The sequence below is a fragment of the Zonotrichia albicollis genome, chromosome 4 (assembly GCF_047830755.1).
Source record: "Zonotrichia albicollis isolate bZonAlb1 chromosome 4, bZonAlb1.hap1, whole genome shotgun sequence".
In the NCBI taxonomy this organism is placed as follows: Eukaryota; Metazoa; Chordata; class Aves; order Passeriformes; family Passerellidae; genus Zonotrichia; species Zonotrichia albicollis.
This window is the reverse complement of record NC_133822.1, coordinates 63,480,870-63,504,117: the sequence shown is the minus strand read 5'-3', so window position 1 is coordinate 63,504,117 and position 23,248 is coordinate 63,480,870. Positions and strand designations below refer to the sequence as shown.

The window sequence follows — 23,248 nt, the reverse complement described above, 5'->3', positions numbered from 1 at the left end:
AGTGTTTTCTTGAATACTATATTGGGCTATGCTTCTTTTTATGGTAGTATTTGGCATAGTATTTGTATTTCTGTGCAATTATACAGTTACTTAATAAGGTCATTCAGAATCCATGTTTTTTTCTTACCTAAGATTGCTTTATATGAGAGAGCACAGTTTATTTGTGATCCCTAAGGAGAAAGTATCTAATGGAAAAACTTTGTAGGCTGAAAGACATTAAATTGTTTGGCTATAATAGTGCACAACAGTTTATTATATCTCTACTTTTCTGCCAAGGGCCAAGTCACCCAAGGGCACTTCATAAAAAATGATGATCTGAAGCTGACATTGCAGACAGACTTACCATCTTATCTTCAGGTTAATGTGATAGTGTTGGCCAGTGCTTAAAATCATGCCTGACAACATCACTGAATCATCTGTGAAGGCACTGAGCATGTTTTTCTTCAGTGTCTTTTCCAATATAACAAGGATTACTGAGAGATTTCCTACTTAACACAGAATTGTAAAGTATTTTTTGTTCATAATATGGCTAATAAAAAATAATTTCCTAAGAAAAAATTACTGTTGAGCAGAACTACAACTAGTATTGGTAATATACTAGCTAAATACTTCATCAAATAAATTTCTGTCTGCTGTTCTTAAGGAGTGTTTAGTGGCTTTTTCTCTTGTAGTATTATGGAATACCAGAGTTACCTTCTTTTTGTAGATGATAAGAAAAAATAGACAGACTCACTCTGAAATGCCAGATTTTTCCTTTCTATCTATAGGGAACTGAGATCTTCTGTGAGATAATTTCATAGTTCCTCAATTTTCTGATTTCTTGGTTAGGACTATGACATATTAATAACTTTATTGTGTGCCAACAGAGCATTGTGATTAGAATTCAAAAGTAGGATGGAAAAAAACCAAACAAACAAAAAAATCAACCCTCCAACACCATCAGGAATATTCAAGCATCACTATGAAAAACAAGGGGTTTTTTTTCCAGCTTGAAGCTCACAGAGTATATAAAAGATTCCATTAGATTCTGCATTATGCTGCTGTCAGTTGAGCCATGCTGCACACACTGTTGAATCACCGGGTGGCATATTGGTGTAGAGGGTTCTGTCTGTTAAAATAGATGACACAAGGCTAACTCTATTGTCATTCCTGTCTTCTTGTCCAGACATAGGGGTTTGGTATTTTTAAAATGTGTTTGCTGCACCATCTTTCTTACTTTTATGAGAATGAAGTTTCATGACTATTATGTTGTTTCTACCACCTACTCTTAAGTTTATGAACCCAACAGGAAACAGCCATACTCAGCTATAATTAAAAACAACCAAAACCAAGGGTCCTTTTGATGTTCCTTTTCCACCTAGTACTTTTAAGATAGCTACTTTGTATTCCTTTTTGAATTAAATCAATACAACAATGATTTTTTATGTTGTTTCTTTTCTTCCCCAGATGTACATCCAGACAACAACACTGACTATCTCCATGAGTTTAAGTGCTTCTGTGTCTCTGGGCATGCTCTACATGCCCAAGGTTTATATTATCATTTTTCATCCAGAGCAGAATGTTCAAAAACGGAAGAGGAGCTTCAAGGCTGTGGTGACAGCTGCTACAATGCAAAGCAAACTGTCACAGAAAGGAAATGACAGACCAAATGGAGAAGTCAAGACTGAACTGTGTGAAAGTCTTGAAACCAACAGTAAGTCATCTGTAGACTTGGTCAAGAGTGGCAGCACATCTTAATAGATGTACGTTCACAAGAATGCACTTTCTTTTAATAATAAACTTAATTATTTTTGTTGCTTGTTCTGCATGAATCCAGAGATGTGTCAGAATTCATGTACTGCTGAATGCAGGAATGTCTAGAGCTGTTTCAAAGAAATTGATTTTCACAGGAGGCTAGTAGAAAAAAAAAAAGCACAAGCAGATTTTGAAACGCCACATCTTTTAAAAATTGTTTGTTTTAGCTAGTGCTATTTTGATGTGTTGTACATTGCTGTGCCAGTGGTATGTCCTGACAGTTCATGAGGTGTATTTATGGTCATCATTGTATATTCAAAACTCAAAGGCTGTTAAAAAAAAAACTACAATGAAAACAGCTAGCATTGTTTTTATTTTGCAGTCAGATATGGAAGAGAAAATAATGCTTTTTACCTTTCTACCTTCATATTTGTTGGATTGCTCATTTATCACAACTCATGAGTAACACTTCCCAGCATAATGCTTCCCATCCAGTTTTTTGTTCTGGTCTCACTCATCCTGGTACAAAATCATGATAACTTGTGTGAAGCTTAATTAAAACATGTTCTGATATATCATAGATTTTTAATGGGAAAAAAATTCTTCCGCATGTCAGGAAAGTTCTTGAATCTTGCTATATCTCAAAATTGCTGTGGTACAGATAAAAACAGAAGTTATAGCTCCCATTCCACCACATGATATACCATTTTATAAACTGGACTTCCTAATAACAATAATAATCAACTATGAGCAAAGACATTAACCTTATACCCAGTGCAGAGAAATTGAGAATTGTTTTCTTCTGAGAAAACAATGTCACATTAGAGGGGCAGCAGCTGTGGCAGCTAAGCATTTCAGTCATTTTACTGCAAACAACATGGTTTATTTTTAATTTTTATCGCTTTTGGATGAAATTGGTGTTTAAGTAGTACTGTTTTGGTTAAGCACATTAAGACAAGCCAGTACCAAGTTTACATTAAACTATTGTACTTTTTTCTGACAAATGAATACCCCTATTGAAATCTATCAGAGTTTGCCAGATTGAAGACTATATAAAAGTCCATAACTCTACCATACTATACTATACTATGCTTGCTGATGCATGGAGGATACTGGGTGCAAACCGTTTCACTGGAAAACTCATGACCCTTCAAAATGTGTAAAACTGCTAGAGTGAGCTACGGGCTTATAGAGCTTCAGACTGAGATATGTAACAAAGGACAAACAAGAAAGGCATAGAAATTATTTGTGGATCAAATAATATAATAGAAATATGAAACACTCAGTAATTTTGCAACTCTTCAGAAAACTCAGAAGGAAAAAAGGAAAAGAGACATGGATTTTGCTGAGTGTGAAAAATTATAAACTTCCAAGGAGAGGATAAAGCAGGGTTTTCACAGTGGGGTGAGAAAGAGTGTTAATAAGAAAGTCTTGGATATCTGATGTTTATCTACTGTACCTAATTAAGAAATGCTGTGACTGGGATTCCTTAAACTATGACTATAATTCATAGAAACAGATGCTACAGGAAGCAAGTCTGCTTCTCAAACAGTCCAATACTGCAAGGTAATGCTTATTTACTGTGCTCTAAACATGACTTTAACAGTAACACACCTATATAATTCTGAGCTCACTAGGAGTATATCCTGACAAGATTTTCATCCATCATAATGCTTCATAGGCAAAAATTCAGTGAAGTCATCTGCACTCCAGAAAGCTCTCCCTATGTAATTGAGTTCTAGGCCTTAAGATGGGTTTCTCTCTTCCCTGAAATAATTATTGTCAAAGCATTTGAAAGTTCCTGTGAATTTTAAGTGCACAATGCAGCATAAGTCCTTTTCACTGTGTCACTTGTTACAACTTCTCAGCACCACAAAACTTCTTCTTGCAGTGACTGCATCTAAGATAGAGCTTTCTTTTCAGTGACAGCATATGAAGCTGATTGCAAAGTATCAGTCTACTTCCAGTATACCAGAAGTGAGCAGTGATTGTTTCCCCCCTTTACCAAGCACAAACACTAGAAATGATAGCAGTGCTCATAACTAGGTGAGAAACAGGATGAGATAGCCACATAATCCCTTTTGCTTCCCCATCCAGAGACAACTCTGCTCTATCTAGTTTGTCCTGTTCCATGTAACACACATTATTCTATGTTGTCTTCCACATGAATATGTTCATGGGTTTATTTGTGGGAATAGGTCCGTATTCAGTGAAAAATAAATTGTTTCTGGGAAAAAGGATTAAAAAAGCTATCCAGGTGTGGTTACAGAAGTCAATGACAAGTACATTAAATGAATATAGGTCAGATCATAATAATCATTCTACATTGCTCTTTTATTTTCTTCCTCTTTTTTTGTTTCAACAGCAAAGCAGCAACTGGAGCTATAAAAGTGTGTTTATTCTCAGAAATATTTTGAGCCAAGTCCATTACTTTTTCTGGCCATCTAGGCTTGCCAAATGTGGTTCACGTTATTATTGTGAAATGCTAACCGTCTTAAAGAGCAGGACACCAGCTGCTGAAGCTTTCAGATCCCCAATCATGAACTCTAGACTAATTCCACAGAACTAAAAAGACACATGCAATATTTATAAAGTAAAAAACCCCAAACACTGTTTGGAGATGAGATTAGTTTTAATATATTTCAAACCACTGTCTACATTAAATTCTTGCATTATAATTTTTTAAAGTAACAACACTCAGAACTCAACTGGATAATTTATGTTTCTTGATCAACTCTAGATTAATTCTATCAAAACTGTTTACTTCTCAGATACACAACAAGGTTACAGTAGTTTAACAAATTATATCAGCTGAGGTGTGTAATTACTATTTTTGTATTTTGTACTGTATTCTTGCAAATGTCCTCACATAATTCAGCTTGCTAAGTTGTGATAGATCTGATTATGTTACATTGCTGTGGGCTAAAAACAAGCACATGTAAACTTATCAGAGAACTCAACTCAACTCATACAGGATAATGTGGTAGTCTAACTTAACCTGATCATGTATCTGATCCTACTTTCAGGGAAAGGGAAAAAAATAAGCTCTGATCTTTCTATCCTTTTGTTCCCAAGTGTGCAGAGTTTGCAGATGAACATTTATCTGTTATTTATTTGCTGGGAAAAAAAAATCCTTCTGTGCTTGAAGATCCTGGCGCCATTTCATTAGTCCTGCATTATTTTGAGTAGGAACTCAGCAGGCCAAAAGAAAAAATAGAATCCTCTCAGGAATCCAGCTGTGGGAGCATGAGAGAGTTCAGACAGGAGCAGTACATCCCATTTGAAAGATCTGAAAGATGTAAATTAGGCTATACTTGCTTCAAGTGTCCCAATACATGCAAATAAAGCTATTTCATGTTGGTGCTCGAATATTGTGATCAACTATGAGAAAGACTTGCTTTGTGTGCCAAAAGCAGTCCTTTCATGAATTAGCTTTTTCTAGACACAAAGTACTGGAACTACCTGTGCAAGTGAAAGTAAGAAAAATTACGTCTTGCAGCTTTTGTTTGATTATTCATACTTATATATATTCTTAGGGAAAAGGATTATCGTAATATGTGAATTAAATAGTCTGGTTCTGTTGTGTCTTAAAAAATGGCAGATGCAGTATTAGATTTAAATTGCTCAGCAAATCTAAGAAAACATGACAAGTATCAAGAAGTAAACTTAGTTATGCTAACCACTATTAATTTGCATCCATTTTAGTGATCCTTTATTTAGTTTAATCCATGATGCAGAAGAAAGGAACGGTCATTGCCCAGTTTCTGTAGTCTGTTCTTCACAAATCATCAGACTGTTGGGCTGAATTTAGGAGTTAGCATGAAGAATGCTTTTCCTATCTTTCTCAGCTGTTCTCACCAGACTCTATATAGAAAAAAGAAACAAATTGAAGAAAGGTATGGAAATAGAAAATTTGAATCTATAGACCAGAAAACTTTTTGCCATCCTGTTATTTTCATCTTGCTAGCTGCAATCTTCACTATCATAAGCAGAACATGTCTGTAGCACACGGAATATAAAACATATTTAGAAAGTCAAATTCCTCTTTGTGTAACATAGACCTTATTATAGAGAAATAAGAGACTCAGTCCCCCATCAGCCTGATTTTCCATGTACCCAGCTGATTTAAAATAAGAGAACTAACTATGAGACCTGATGCAATCACTTTTCTCCTCCAACCATTTAATTAACCTTGACTGATATGACTGGAGTCATATTTTTATAGCATATTTTTTATATTTCTTAATAGCAAGGATGTAAGGGCTAGAACCTGAAACAGACTTTCTTAAGATTCCTAGTTGTTCAGTTTTGCAATAGTGGAGCTGTTTAATTCTCTCAATATATTGCTTCATTCTGAACAAGGAGTATCAGCTTAGATCAAAAGAAGACATGATCAGCTGGCCATCAACATAAGGAGACCATAATTTTCTCCAGATAATATGTTCTGTAGGGACTATCTGCTCAGTTTCTCTAATTTGGAAAGGGTTAGGCTTTGCTCCTTTCAAGGAGCATAAGTCTCTTTTTGGATGGACAAACCACCACTAACTGCAATGTTGTCTTGAAACAGTAGAAGAGAAAGAAAAATCCGGTCTCTAAATTAAAACATTTTTATATGGAATTCAGACAAAATAACACAAGGTGTTGAAATTCTATTGTGGGTATGCTGAAACCACTCATCATTTTTCCTTTCTATTGACCTCTGCTTTCCCAAATCATAGAAAAAATAAATTGTCATGAAGACAGAAATTGAGATCCAGTTTATATACTGCTTACATACATCGTTATACATTCTTTATTCCATGAACATGGACCATATTGTTTGGAAATATAGCAGGACATTGTCTGAATTCAAATGCTAAATATGATTTTTTTCCTCCTCTCTTGATTCTAAAAATCCTGAACTTTGTTTTTTTTTTTTTTGTTTTTTTTTTTTTTTGTTTGTTTGTTTGTTTGTTTGTTTTTGGTTTGTTTCTTTTTCTTTTGATTTACAGCCTCCTCTACCAAGACAACTTATGTCAGTTACAGCAATCAGGCAAACTGAGCAGGGATGAAATTCACTGGAAGATCTGCAGGACTGGATCTTGCAAACATAGACTTTACCACCACCAGAATTCAGTCTTGAAAATATCAGTAGTCTACATTCAAATCAATAGTCAGTCTCCTAAAGAACAAGGATTAAACACAAGCAAAAGGCAAAAAGAGACAGGGGAAGGAAAAGTCCAGTTTTATACCATAGAGACAGAGTGTCAAGCTTCTGAACTGTTCACTCACAAAAGGAAGCAAATCACAAATGGAAGCAAATCACAAAAGGAAAACAAATGTTAGCTTGTGAAAAAAAATGCTGTTGAAATAAATCATGTCTGATGTTATATTTGTAAGTACTTTTTTGTGATTGTGACAATTTCCTTTCCTGTCCTACATTGTTCAACTCGTAAAAGAAGATGAGTTTGTTTCTTGTGACGGCTGACTGAATTAAGTCCTGGGTTATGCTAAAATAAATGCAATGGTCAATGCATGCTAATTTTTATACAAAATAATTTATTTCTAATAATAAAGGAATGTTTTGCAAATGTTGAGACTTGTTTTGTTGCAGTTTTAAGCAAAAAAAAGTCCTTACACTGTTGTCTATTGTTTGTTTAGAATGTGCAGTAAAGGTGGGTGTACAAATAAAATAATCATGGCATCAGAAGAATGCAGTGTAAACTCTAAGCATGTGTGTATGTATGCGTGTATGTGTGCACCTGTGTGTGTACATACGTGCATGCTTGCCTGCATGCGTGTGTGTGCGTACTCTGCAGTGTGTGAATTTATTTGTTCAAAGCTTTGTGACTATATTTTCTAATGGAAGGATTTTTTCCCCTCTTCTTACCCTCAAAGTAAGTTCATTTTGTATGTTTGTAAAGTAAAGGAGTCCTGATAGTAATTATTTTGTATGATTGTATTATATTTTTGAGTCTCCACTAATAATTTTGATCCTTTTCATTTCTGGAACTTACAGTTTGTAAGACTTTATGACAGCTAGACTGGATTAAGCTGAAAGTCTATTCAGCCTAGTATCCTGTCTCTGACAGGAGAATGTAGCAGATGCATATCTCAATAAAGGTGACTTTGAAATAACAGCAGAGAAATCAATGAAGAATTTGGAAAGCAGTAGCCTAGTGAATATATGTACTATTGCCTTATAAATACTTACAAATCAAAGAAATAAATGCCAATCTACAATCTAATCTTCTTCACATCTTCTAATTCCCATCATTGTGTGAGGTTAGAAACAACTATGCAAAGAGAAAGAGGAAATCACATTTATATCTATTGTGTTAATGAACCCCTCCAAATAATTAAAAAAAATACAGATACTTGATAATACCTTGTGTTACTACACCTGTGATGGATGTTCTGTAAGACTTTTTTGCTCCATACAATACCTACCATTCATCAAGTCATTGGGTCCTCACATGCAGCTCATTATTAAATGTTATGTCTCCTGACTTAGCCTGGATGCCTCCTTGTGATTTTATCCTCACAGCAGAAGTTTTATTATAACATATCTTAAGGGAGCCATGGTGGGTCCTAAATTACATGAATGAAAGTTGAAGTATCTGAAACTGAATCTCTTTCTATTAAAATGCCAGTATTTAAACTTTAGTGTAGCTGGCAACTGTATGACAATGAGTGTCCATTTTCAAAGTATTTGATAAAACGTAGTGTTTCCAGAAATTTCATGTCTGAAGAATTATCTGATGATTGCTATGGTTTATATGTCATTGTGGGCATGGTATGAGTGATATTTTGTGTGAAATTTTCTTTTCTGAATATGCCACAAGCACATCAAAGTCAAAACTATAAACTACATATGCTTACTTTAAAGCATATAGATGATGCAGGTTATGCAGTGAAACCTGCAAAAAATAATAAAACAGCTTTAGTTCTGTTTTTTTAGCCAATATCTCATAAAATTGAAGTTTTCTTGTGGAAATAGATTGATTAGATCAATTTTTGACAAGACAGATTTTCATGCCTAAGATGGATTTCCTAAAAGAGAAAGAAAATCTGTTTTATCTGAAAAGCAATATTTTGACAGAGTTTCTTTTCAAGAAGCCTTTGAAAAGTTTAATTTTCAATACACGATGAAAAAAAGTTTCAGATACTTTGAAATATCTATACCTATTAACTTAAGCATAACCCCATGTATTTGAAAAAGCTGTACATGGGAATTGCCTTTAAAGCACATTTCATTTACACATAAACATATGTTAGATATACATAAAGACTAGTATATGATATATAAATATCTTCCAGCTTCACAGTAGTCCGAAGAAAATGTTATTGTGAAGAGATTTGCAAGGATCAATATACATTTTCTTTTGGTTGAATAGGAGGTTAAATATGGAGTGTAAATTAGTATGTACATTTCTGTGTAACTCTCTCTGAACCATGGAGCATATTAAGGCTGTAAGTCCCACTGGCATTAATGTAAATAATCAGATAAATGAGCACACAGTATGAATTACAGAACAGCTCTGGTCTACAGGTTTCCCTTCAATAGGGTGGTTGTGTGCAGTTTGTGAAAATGCACAGAATACTCCACTCAGATTGCACAGTCATTCAGTAGTGGAGATCTTGAAGTTTAATAACTAAACTTTTGCATAGGTGCAGTAATTTTTTCCATTATAAAATGTTTTTATTCTACAAAGTTCTGCTCATGGAGAAGCAGGCTATTCAATTGCTATTACTGATAATTTGTGTGTGATTATGCTGAAGCAACTTCATCAGGGCTCAAAATTTATTTTTACTGGCAGCATAAACAAGTCCTAAAGGTTGTTTTGTGACTGCAAGATAGATGCAATGAGATGTGAATGACTCTATGTATCAGGTCAATGAACCAGGAATCAAACAGAACAGACAATAATTTAACTGTTCTATAGAAGGAGTAATGAGCTATGGCATCTAAAATCTCCTTTTTCAGAAATGCCCAAAGAACAATTTCCACAAAAGTGTTTTTAACTAATAACATTACCTCTCTTCCAATTAATAGATAATTTTTAATACTAAACAAGAAAACAAATAAATTAAAGAATTACTAAGAGATACAGTTTGTAAATCTATTTTATTGGAAGAAAACTTATTAATTTATGCATCTACTCCAAGGCAGAATGTGAAGACAGAAGACATAAAATGGTGCAGGGAGCAGTAGGATTTGTTTTAAAAATGTGCATAAATGATCCAGTATATTTCACCTTCACATCAGCCATTAAATAAAATGATAGCTTATTATGCTTTTAATTAACTTATGTGCCATGTGGTATAATTAGAAAATTACATATTCTGGTTGAATTTTGAAGAGCAAAATTCAATGTCAAAAGAGGGAAACATTACTTTTTCCAGTTTTGATAGTATCTAATGTAATGGCACCTTTAGCTCTTGTGATACTGCAATTATTTGCATAGAGAAAACACCGTTTTACAAGCGTGTTTCATTTGCTGTGGATTATTATTACTTGCAGTCTAAATGGGAAAAAGTCTTTTTCTCAGCAAGAAGTCATTTCTTTTGGACTTTCTCCTGAAATTTCAGTAGCTAATAGGAGAGTAAGGGATGTATATCACTAATACTTATTCTGCTTCCCAGGCAAGTAAATTATTGCTATTAATGGGTTACGGCAAATACCAGAATGAACAGATTTTATCTGTGGACTGCATCCTGTACTTCTGAAAATAGGTAATTTATATTGCCTCCTACTTAGCTTAAAATTGCCTTCTTTCTTAGCTTAAATTTACTAGTAAGATCATGAGAACTGAAAAATATTTTGGTGGAAAAACTCTGTTGCATCTGTGAGATGAAAATAAGCTGGCTGACATGAAAGACAAATTCATGTGGAAACATTTTGGTTGTAATAACTTAAAGGAAATTGGAAAACTTACTAATGAATATATTAAAAGTTTTATCAGGAAATAAACTACAAATGAGGAGTGTGTTTAGCTTGTTTCACCAGATTCTTATGAAGATTTTCAGGTTGTCTTAAAAGGTTACTGTAGAAGTCTTTGCACATTTCATATATTTTGATAACTGTAAATTCCTCTGTCACATTCAAACACTAAAATAATGGAGAATATTTTTTTTTCACATTTGGCATTATAGTGTGACAGCAGGCCATTAACTGCAAGGAACTTATTATTTTATGTGGTACAGCAGCAGGAAAGAGAAAACAGCATTGTCCCAAATGCTGAAACAACGCTGGAAGTACAGTAAGATGCACAGTGTCCTTAATGACAAACCAAGCTCCTGTTTGTATTACACAAATACCTTATCTCCTGGTAGAAGTGGAGTAATATGACATGCAGAAGAGTATGGAAATGAAAGAAAAAAAGAAAAGTGACAGAGTCACAGTATTGAAAAGTGTCAAAGGACTGTACCAGCTCCAGACACTGACATCTGTAAAGGGCACACTCCATGCCAGAGTGGGTGTTTTTACATCCACATCTTACATCCACAGAACTGCAGTGAGAAAACTTGACAAAATAATCAATGGAAGTCATCAGAGTTAATGTTGGAGAAGGTAGCAAATAACGAAACAGATTCATTTTTCTTTAAAACTCAAGCAAATATTATGGTGGTGCCCAAGGAATAGGCAAAACTTTCTGCAAAGACCTGCAAATACAAGTATGCTAACATTTTTTTCACAAGGTGTAGGCTGTGATCAAAAGTTGCAATGTCACAAATTAGACAGCACCTGTCTTTCCATCAATGAATTAGCTCATTTTATTTTGTCAATGACTAATTCAGTGCCAGGATTTCAGAAAAACTCTGGAGATTTCCTGGTCCATCATAACCTAGTCTGAGAAAGAATCAGATGACATTTTCCAAAATAAAGGGAAAATTTCTCTGTAAAACTGATTTTGTGTTTACTTAACTTTTAAATTTCCAGGTCACCAATATATTGAACAACACTGCAAGTGCACTAACTTCATCCTCATCTCAGAGGAAGGAAAATATAAATTGCATGGCTGGTATCACATCCTGCTTCATGCACAGGTGTCTTTGATGTTCTTTGAATAAGTAAAAGCCAAAGTAAAACATTATTCTGAAAAAAAATCTGCAAGATTGATGTTATTAAAAAGTGCTATTTATAGTGCTAGTTTGAAAGCCTTTTTTTGCTTCCTGTTTACCTGATACATCATTTGCTCTGTTTCTGGAAGCCTACTGTACTCCCCAAGTTGGCTGCAGTGTTTTTACTGTCTTTGTGATCACTATCACACCAATATTGAACAAGTATTACCTTTAATAAAATAAACTATATTTATTTAACTTACAAGTTTTATTTTTCCTAATCTTGCCTGAAAGTTTGATGAACTTTTCAACAGATATGGTTTGATTTATGACTGGTCAAAATCTTTCTTCAATACAGCTTCTAGTAGTTTTGTCTTACTCCAATTATAGTTTTTTTCAAGTATTGCCTTTGATATTATGGAAGAAGACAAATTAATAGAGTAAATAAATGTCAAGAAAAGGAGCAATATGAGGAATAAGAGGGTGAAAACTGCTTGAAGAAGGTAACACAACTCCAGACAAATGATTTCTTTCTTTTGAGGAATAGAATACCCATCCATATCTAAAGACAGCTTCCATAGGCTGCAGCTGGAAGTCTTCCTCAGTGGCTGTTTTCTCAGAAAATCAACTGGATTAGAATGGTATTCATTTGCATGGAATTTTAATAAAATAAAAAAAAAAAAGAAGAGAGAGTGAACAGGTGAAAATGAATGTTGGAGAGGCATAAGGTATATTGAGCTGCCAAATTTTTGAGAACTTGCTCATTACAAGAAGAGTAAAGATTAAATAATTAAAATAGTAAATCAGAGATGAACCTATCAATACTATCAATTTGTTTACATCTCTCACATATTACAGGTTGTAAAGAGTACCTCAATATTACTTGTCTACTCTTTTCTAATGAGAAATTCAGTTCTTACAATGCACATAATTCTGGGAGGATACAGAGTAGTAAATATAACTGTATCCATATATTCTGTCCTAGCTCGACATAGTTTTTCATCAGAAGTGCTAAAGACTTCTGAAAAAAAATATGTTATTTATTTCTTCATATCTATGGTTCATACACTTACCTGAAAATACAGAAGGCATTGCAATAATTTTGATATCGATGTTATCATTTCTGGTGAGAGCTTCCATCCTTTGTCATTGTTTGCAGTGTGACACTGAACAAGGAATGACAGAAAGATTAGTTTTATACAAAATTCAGGATATTCTTCACTGAATGACAGCTATGGAACACACAATTTGCAAGATAAAATAACAATAATATATTTATTTCAAATGCCAGACTGAGGGTACTTTATAAATAACTGTCTAAAACACTGAAAGTTTAGGATAGATGCCTTAAAGTGTGTTCCAGAGATAGTTTCAAAGGCCTGTGTTTCAGAACCTGTTGTTTCACTTAAGAAACATGAGCTGTTACTTCAAGAGACAGACCACACATAAACCTAGAAAAGGGAGAAACAATAACACTGGCAACACCATAAACATTACAGGTGAAAGAAATTAACCACTTGTTTTTTTAGAAATTCTGATTAATTTTATAATTAATTCAGTGAATTTTATAATTATGTATATTGCTTTGCACAAAACCAGAAATGAGATAGTATAGATAATATGCTCATGAAAAATAACCACACCATGCTTTCTGCTTGTTCTATACACAGAGCACAGCTACACATACTTAGTCCTCTGACTTCCTCCATGTGTTTTTTCTTGAAGGAATCATTCTCATGATCCCCTTGTAATACGTTTCATTAAAATACAGAATGCTTTCCTTTAAAGAACAAGGAGGGACAGCTGTTTGCATGCAGACAGCCCTGTGTGCCCATTTGAGGGAAGCAGCATTGTTGATGCAGGTGCCTGCACTTTTTCCATCACTGCATCCTGCTGTATCCTATCTCTTGACACCAGGACACCTGACACAGCTCACAACCTGTGTTTGATGAGGTTTGCTTGAAAGCCAAATTTTCCCTAAGCACCACTAATGACAGCAGAATGTTTTTTGTGGCAGGAAAACATCGCTGGAACTATTTCCCACGTGGGTGAATTTCCCATAGATACAGAGTCAGGGATCAAAGCAGGATCTTTTCTGGAGAGCAAAAGTGTAATGTCAGCTTTCCTGCCTGGTGCAGTGGAGTTGAGCTACCAGCTGCCAGGGCCAAAGGTCTGGTGTGCTCCTGATGCAAATGAGACTCACAGCTCTCTGGTGTGGGAAACCACACGAGTCATCTGAAACACATTTGCTACTGTGGGACTTGCAGCACATCCTGACTCACGATGTAGATGTTACTCTTTATCAGGAAAAGTGACAGAACCAGGTAGATCATGAGTTTTCTTACAGTGGGATAATGAAATTTCCAAGAGATAAGCCCCTCTAACCTCACAGGGGAGTTTATGAAGTTAGTTTTACAATAAATCAACTCACAATTACTTGTAGATACTAAATTGAAGAGACTGGTAACAAGTCATTATCAGGGTTCAGTAATGTCTTCACTCTTATCTGTTTTCCTCTCAAAGCTGAATTTGGACACAATCAGTTTTGTAATACACAGCCAGGGTTGCAAATTTTACATTGGGTAGACTGAGTCAGGATTTCATACAGAAAGTGAAGAATATAAAAATGTAGGCTGACTGACATACCAGGTATCCCTGGTTGCTATTCCAATATAAAATGCAACTAGAAATGTGCTGACATGCCAAGAGATCAAAGTATTCAGTAAGCCAGGTCTTTGCTTAAAAATTAAATGAATCTGCAGAGGTACTACCCTGGAAAAAAAAGGTATAAAGTCTCCTGCAGTAAGATAAAACAAATTATCCAACATTCTGTGAAATAATTAGAATATCCTACAAAGAATTGCTGGCTGTTGGGATTTTGTACATGGTAATTTCCATATTTTATTTAAAATACTGATGAATCTGATGAATACTACTGAATCTGATGAATATTTTAATCACAATAAAATAGCAATTTTTTTTCTCCTATAGTTCTACTCCTTACTTACAAACTTTTAGCAAATGACAGAACTGGCACTAACATAGGCCCAGGACATAAGCAGAAGTTGATCCATATGGAGCTGAAAAATTTCAGGCAGGTACTTCCCTGTATGTAAGGATCACGATAAATCAGCATTTGCAAGTCAGCCCTCAGAGACTTCCAAGAGAAGAAGAGTTTAGAGATATCAGAAGCTCGTTCTTGCTTTCTGTAAAAGGGTCTCCATCACCACTTCAAAATGTTTTGGTCTGGCAAAAAGTCCCCAGTGTGCATGTTCAGAAGCTGACCAAAGCACATAAATCCATAGAATCAGTTCTAGAAAATACAGGCTATAAGAAGTTGAAGAGGAGCTTCAAATGAAGCATGTACTGTTTATACCTTTGAAGTATATCTTTTAACTTCTTGATGTTGGTGATCATGGTTGGCATACTTTGGCAGGATGATATATTCTAATTATCAGAAGTCATTATTATTATTATTATTATTATTATTATTATTATTAATCTATATTTCACCAGCATTTTTTATACATTAATCTGTATTTTATCAGAACTATCTGAAGAAAGTATCTGGAGGGTTTGCACAACTGGTAAGTTATTCTTAAAGATAATTATGGCAGTACTGAGACTCTCAGATCATTTCCCATTATTCAGCACTGCTGTTGTATGTGGATTTCACTTCTGAGGCTAATCTGTGATTTTACTTGATTATGGAAGCATTCTAGCTGAGACACAACAGATTTGCAAAACTCCTCGTGTGTGATATGTACAAAACAGGAGAGAAGTGATTGGCAAACATCAGCTCCATTCTGTACCAGGGCTATCTGTTTAGCTTGCCTGGGATCAGAAACTCCAAGACAACCCAGGAATAAAAAATTTCTTCAAGGAAATACTGCATGGTTGGGCTAGAGGTGTCTGTCTGTCTGCCTGCCTTTCTTTAGAACAGCCTAGGCTTGTCAGGCCATGGTGATCTATCTGCAGCTGACTTTTATTAACTGACCTTGTCATAGTAGCCTATATTTTGATAATGCAAAACACTGACTTTTAACTACAATATGCAAAATGAAGCTGAGGGACTGAAGCCTTTACATCCTTCAGGAACTTGTTCCCATTCAGAGCTCCAGTTTCCCCCAGGGAGCCATTCAATGTAATTGTTTTTTGAATGGCTTCAGTGATTTTGCTTTAATAGAACTGCCCGCTAGGATGCTCCATGTACTTATAATTTTTTCCATGAAAAATTCTTTGTAGTTTCTGCTTCGAGTTTGCTTTTTAAAAGAATCTTATTTCTAGAAGCTAAGAAAAATTGAAACATTTGATTCTATGTATATGTCACTTTTTTGATTATGATTTACTGAGAATTCTTATGTAGATGGGAAAATGTTTTCCAGAATGCAACAGACTTTATCATTTATGAAAAATTGAATTCTTCTTTCTGTGGAGCTAATCCAAGGCTTTTTATAAGATACTGGTGTGTGCTGAGAGATGAAGGCATCTAGTTTCTCCCTGAAATGTCCAGGATACAAATTTAATAGGAAGGGAATAATTTCCAGGTCACTAAATTATCAGCATCTAAAAAAATAAACCTGGCCCTTACAATAGCTTGCCTGCCACATCCAGATCCTGAAGCAATATTTTCTGAAGAGTTGGGAAATAGAAAGAGAATGAATACCTGGCAGCTGTGATGGAGGTTATGACTTGGGCAGAGTGCCTGGGACCTGTAGCAGTGCCACAGAGTTGCTGTTGCTTTGAGGTAACTAAATGCACAAAGCAATTCAGGTGTTACCTGCTGCAATCAAAGGATCATGTTGAAAATTAAAAACTGCTAAAGCCCAGTTCAAACCAGCCTGAAACTTGTTTTTAAATGACTCTGAACTGGAGTGAAGCTCTTCAATGAACACAAACTGAAGCTAAATCTGCAGTAATTCTTCAGTATTTTAGTTCAGCTAAAAACATGAGGATTCCAAGGGCAGATGGCTTGTATGCTTTCTCTGCGTGTATATGCACTTCTGTTCCATAAGGAAAACATTTCTCACAAGCAAAAATTGGTGTAGATGTTCATTTTTCAACCCTGTGACTAGTTCAGCAATTCAAATCTTATCAAGAAACTGTAAAATAGTGTTCAACTCTCAAATAGTTGCATTTTTTCAGTTACACTGACAAAATTGAAATATCTTTTGTTCAGTAAAAATAGGTACTTGTAGACTGAGAGGCATGCAGAGAGCAAATCTGTTGCAGACAGATATTTCCATTGTGAATACAGTTATCTTTAATTTATATAGAACTTGTCTGAGAAAAAAAAATCTCTTTGGAACAGAATAAGATATTCTTTCAGTAAAATGAACAGCATAAGGATAAGCAAATGATATTATAATTATGCTGCATGATAAAACTATGGCTAAGAATATAAAGCTTGTGAAACATAGATAAGAAAATCTTAAATTTGACAAGGACTTTGATTATAGAACAAAAATCCAGAAATTGATTCAGTTTGCACACCTACAAGGTGTGTTAATGTATCACAACTATGTTAATAATAGCAAGTTAAAAGTACCATTGGACATAAAAGTTACAGAAAATATATAAATTACAAAAATGCATAATGAACTGAAAACCCCCAAAATTACGCACTGTGTACAGAGGTTTTCTTTATGAAGGTGATAATCTGCAATCAGATCTGAAATCTCACGGCTGTTACACAATGAATTACCCACCTTCTCAACCTCTTTGCTATCATTTTGTTTAAAATGCTGATTAAAAATTGTGTCTAAATGTTTCTTTAACAATAAAGATGAAAGCAATCATTTAAAATAATGATAATTATGAGAGCACAACCACAAACTTGTTAGTAATCTACATTTACTTTACTTAGAGATATTTGCTTATTTGCTGCTAAATATTTTCTTAAAAGCTTAGTTTTAGCATTTTTTTCTCTTCAGTTTTATTAAAATTCATGGTAAAATGGAATGCTCTATTTGCTTTCCAATATCACGTAATCCACTTTTCTGAATTATCCCAGAAACCTGGGAGCCTAGAAGTTCTAGAAAGCACCAATTTGAACACAAGGCAAAGAGGACAGAACCAGGATCTTTTCAGTGGTGACCAGTGAAAGCAGCAGAAGTGATGATCACAAACTGAAGCACAGCAGGCTCCCTCTGACCACCAGGACACACTTCTGTGCTGGCAGGGTGCTGCAAGGCACCAGGGAGGTTGGGAAGCCTCCTGCCTTAGAGATCTTCCTGGCCAGCCAGCCAAGGGTCACCCTCCTTAAGCAAAGGGGTAAATCAGATCATCCCCAGAGATGCCTGCTAACCTCAGCTATTCAGTGATTCAGTGAAACATTACCTATTAAATATTTACAGACCTGTTTCAATGCAAAAACTACCTTTTAAAAGCTAAACAACCGACTACATAGACAGCTACTTGGAAAAATCAATGTAGTTTCACATGTACAAGTGTGATGGGCTTATTGCTGGGAAGAATATGTTGTGAATATCTTTAAAGCTTAGTAAATATTTATAAAATTTTGGCAAGTTTCCTGTTAATCCTCATTTTTTTTCCTCTGACTGATATGAACAGAAAAACAGACATCTGGCAGCTTAAGACTGGTTTAAGTCTCTCGACTTCACCTCAGCTTTTAAGGTTTTGCTAGGGAATGTTTTGATCAAAGAATGAATTGAAGTATGGAAGAGAATTTTTCTTAAAAGATAAGAAAATAACGTGAATTATTTTTTTATGTAGTCTGCAGGAATTCATATCTAAAAATAATATTAAAATCCCACCAATAAAAATACATATCAGCAATATTTCTGGCTGTTGATAAGCTTAGAATCTCAACATTATATACAGCTAATACCAGTAACAGACTGACTTCAAATTGTTCATGTTAAAAGCTGGGATTGTAATAGACCTTGATCCTGAGAGATTTTACCAAAATAAAATGGAGTACCCAAAGACACTTACTTTATTCTTCTACACATGCCAATTTTATTGATTTATTTATTTATTCATCTGAAGTAACTATGAAATCTTTAGAGACCTTAAAAGATCAGAATCTGAATACCTTTTATATGTGGAAGAAAAGTCTTTAAGAATGAAATCAGCTAATTGGTTAATAGTGGATAAAAATGACCATGAAAAGCAGTAAGTGTGTTGAGGAAAATAAATGAATAGTGTCAACTCCTTTATATATATATGTACATAACTTCAAGGAAACAAGGTGTTCCACTGAAGGCATTAAGAGTTGCACATTTACTTGTACTTTACTGTGCTACACAAACAGATGCCTCATCAAGGACATGCTCATGTATTTGAGATGTCCACAATGCCAAAGGGAAGAAAGGCAAAGTGCAATTGGATTTGGACATATCACAGAGGTTAGAATACTACCTTGGGTCTTTAAAGACTTATGCTAACTTTGCTTTATTGAAGATACCATTGGTTGCAAAAACCTAGAAACCCTTGTGAAACTATTTGATGAACTTTTACTATGGAATGGATAGCGTCATGTTTCTTTATTCTGTATGGATGTAACCAAGGCAAAAGCATAAAATCTGTAAGACATTCTAATACTATAGCAATTGGAGCCATAAGAATATGCTTCTAACTGAGCAAAGAAACTCACTTAAAAGAGGCAGCAGAATTATTTCTCAGTTGAGTGAAATAGCTGAAGTCACAAACTTGCCCAAAATAAGAGAAATTGCATTATGTTTTCCAGTACCATAGAAGATATGCCTGTGTACTCAAATTATATGTGAAAGCTTGAAATTGACAGAAATTAAATTATTTATTGCAGATTCTTTATTATGTTGGTTGCCCTGATAATGCTAACTTATTTCTCTACTGAATAGCAATCCCTCTCTTCTTTCTCTTCTGGGAAGATAGGTATTTGTGATTTCTCTTTGGTGATAGGAAGTGGGTCAGCTTTATCTCTAAGCTTTTTGACATGTGTTCTCTCAACATTTAGGAAGGTGTTCTCTATTAGAACTGATGTTTTGAAACTAAGAAACATTAATATGTTCATTAAAATAACCCAAACAGTTAATTGCAAGTCTAGCTGGCAACATAATGTTGAATTTGTACATTTTAATGTCTCAAACACTTAGTACTTAAGAATATTAAAGATATCATAAATTTGAATGAGAAATAGTAATAAGTGTGTCATCTGGTTTAAAGTTATTAGGTTAAAATCTTGTATAGAATTTAAAGTAATTTCTTATGGTTTCAAGACTATTCCATTGATACAACTTTAACTTGCTTGTTCTATAATATTTTGATTACTCTTTTCCTAATTCAATTCTTATTTTGGCAGAAGAACTGAACATCTGGGAATACAAGAGGTTTATTTTTCCTGTAAACCTAAGTAGCTGTTGATAAGAGCATATTAAAAAGGTACAGGTTGTAATTCATCCAAATCAAACACTTAAAAAAATTCCATGTAGAATCTTTTTTACATGATCAAGGCATTACATAACCTTGCTAATAGTCACAGCTAGGAAATAAAGGTTAAAAACCACATTATAATTTGCAATGAACTGTATTCATGCAAGTCTGTAAGCATTGATTAACCATGCAATGAAATGGTATATAATAGGAGTCACTTTAGTCTTTTGTCTCTGCAGAAGAATCTAGAAACCTACATCAGCTGCACAGATTCGTCAAGAACAGAACTGGGTGACTGTCACTGAATGGGCCCTGTAAAAACAGGGTCCTGTGGGGGAACATGACTACATTAACTAATAGGAAATGCATAAGACAAGAGGGTTACCAAAATCCTTATCATGGCAGCATGGGACCTTCCAGCTGCCAGGGTTTTACAGCTCTCGCATCTAGTCAGACATGCTTTTTTAGGAATCTAAGATATGGAAATTTAGTTAACATTAATCTTTCAGGGAGACATGAGAGGAAGATGTCAGTGCTGAGGCACTCACACTTATCAGTGAACTAAAGATCCTGTCTTTGGAAGCACTCCATTCCACAGTGCCTCTTCACACCGTGTAACAACTCCTAGGCTATGGAGAACTATGAACTTGAGGGTAGGGAAGAGAGAGAAGGAAGCATGATAAGCTTCTGAAGAAAATGATGACAGATTTGTTGGGTTTCAGAGAGAAAATACTCTACAGAATGCCTCAGGTCAAACAAAAGCAGCCACAAATGTAAACAAAAGACAGCTCTATGGAGCATCCCTTTGCACCTTTACTGGGGTATTGAGACAACGAAATGCTGCTATGAAGTGCCTGTACACCAGTGTGTGCAGTATGGGGAACAAAGAGGAGGAGCTAGAGATCTTTGTGCAGTTACAGGGCTTGGATTCCATTGTGCTTGCACACACCTGGTGGAATAGCTCCCATTCCATACCTGGAATGGTATCATGGACTACAGCTTTCTTAGAAGAGACAGACTATGAAGGCATTGTGGTGGACTTGCCCTCTATGTGAGGGAACACTTGACATATCGAGCCCTGTTTTGAGATGTCTGATAAATGAGCTGAGATCTGGTATGTTAGGGTAAAAGGGCAGACTAGTAATGGTGACTTTGTAATGGGTAAATTCTACAGGTTGCCTCAGCAGGAGGAGGAAATGGATGAGGCCTTCCGCAGGCGGCTGGAGGCAGCCTCACAGTAAGAGTTCTTGTGGGCAATTTTAACTACCCTGGCATCTGCTGGAGAATCTACACAGCAAAGCACTAACCATCCAGGAGGATCCTGGATAGCACTGATGACAGCTTTCTGACACAGGTGGGGGAGGATCCCACAAGTAAATGTGTACTGCCCAACCTCACACTAACAAACAGGGAAGGCCCTGTTTGAGATGTAAAGCTTGGGGGAATCCTAGGTTGTAAAATGACCATGAGATTGTTGAGTTCAGTACTGGGCAAGGAGGAAGCAAGGTTGCAAGTAAGATTTGTAACTATGAACTTCAGGACTGTTAACTTTGATGCTGTCAAGGAACTTCTTGGAAGAATCCTATGGGAAGAGTCAGTGTAGGGAAGCTATGTCCAAGAGAATTGATTGATATTTGTTGATAAGTTGGTTGATAAAGTTCACTTTCTCCAAGCTTAAGAATAATGCATTTTGATAAGCAAAAAGTCAGGCAAAGGAGTCAAGAATATAGTAATGATTAACCCAGCAGTTAATCTTCTCTGGGACACGTGGTGCGACTCTTGGGGATGGTCCTGGGCAGGGACAGGAGCTGGACACAATGATCCTTGTGAGACCCTTCCAAATCAATGTGTTCTGTATCCGGTATGTGGCTAGGGAGTAGGAAATTGTTTTATAGTAATGAATTGTTTTATATAATGAAGAACAGTGATTACAGGCAGAGGAACCTTGAAAGTGTAAATTTTTGTCATCTCAAAAACTGTTTTCTCAATACATCCTGTGTCACAGACATCTTTTCATTAAAATCCTTTCATTAGGATTTTTCCTGCTGAAGCTGAGAAGTTTCAGCAACAAAGTGTAAACAATGGTTATCTGCTGCTGTGGAATGCAACAGGTGGATCCATGATTGGTTTCCTGTAGATGTTCAGATTTACTGACCACTCACAGCAGAGCTGGGTCTCATTCTCTGCTGAGACACAGACCTTTGTTATTCATTCCTTTTCTATTCTTAGCTTAGCTAGCCTTCTGAAAACTTTTCTCTCTATTCTTTTTAGTATAGTCATAATGTAATGTATATATCATAAAATAATAAATCAAGCATTCTGAACATGAAGTCAACATTCTCATCTCTCTCTTCATCCTGCAACCCTTTTGATCTCTGTCACAATCCTGTATTGTCTTCTGCTTCCTATTCAGCTTGTTAACTGGTTTAGGATAGAGAACCTTTCTTCTACACTTGCACAATATCGATCATACTTTACATTTTTGCTCTCAGGTTCAGTCCTCAGTACTATTTCCATACCAAAAAGAAATTTAGAGTATTAGGTCATAAATCTCTAAAAGGTCTTTGTTTCCATCTTGCAGAACTAGTATTGGAACATAGACGAAGGCCAAACCACAGCCATTTGAATTGGCATCAATCCAAAACTAATATAGGAATCCAAAACTAATACTGGTCCAAAATACATCTGATGAGAAATGTATATCAATGGAAAGAAAGAATATGGTTCACAATATGGATAATATTCTTTGGTGAAATGCAATACAAAGTCTCTGAACCTCACAAGAGAAATTATTCAAAAAGCGCATCTGAGGAAAAAAAATATTTTATTCTAATGTGAAAATCATAGTTAGGTCATGGAACATATAATATTGGTATACTGTAAGTTATGCTTAGTCAAAGTTAGAAAGAACTATATTAATTAAAAAAAAAGCATCATTTTAATCAACATCTTAGATAATACCCATCTGAATGTGCTAGACTGATAACTGAAATATCTGAGTGGTGTGGACCCTTTGCATATGTTTAGAGAAAAAAAGAGATATTTTATTAAAAAATCAAAATAATTTAAAATTCTATTTCTTTTTTCATAGTGA

General features: G+C 35.1%; 1 protein-coding gene across 4 annotated transcripts in view; it reads left to right on the top strand.

The window, feature by feature from the left end:
- GRM8 (glutamate metabotropic receptor 8) overlaps positions 1–7,304 on the top strand; it is a 316,200-nt gene extending 308,896 nt beyond the window's left edge. For 3 of the 4 annotated variants that reach the window (XM_074539979.1, XM_014275928.3, XM_014275927.3), the window contains exons 10-11: positions 1,447–1,693; positions 6,726–7,304. In XM_074539979.1, the coding sequence (XP_074396080.1) occupies positions 1,447–1,693; positions 6,726–6,775 (297 nt within the window). In that variant the 3' untranslated portion in view covers positions 6,776–7,304. Of the gene's footprint in view, positions 1–1,446; positions 1,743–6,725 lie in introns of all 4 variants that reach the window. The other variant, XM_026790340.2, reaches the window with a different exon arrangement.
- The last annotated feature ends 15,944 nt before the right edge of the window (positions 7,305–23,248 follow it).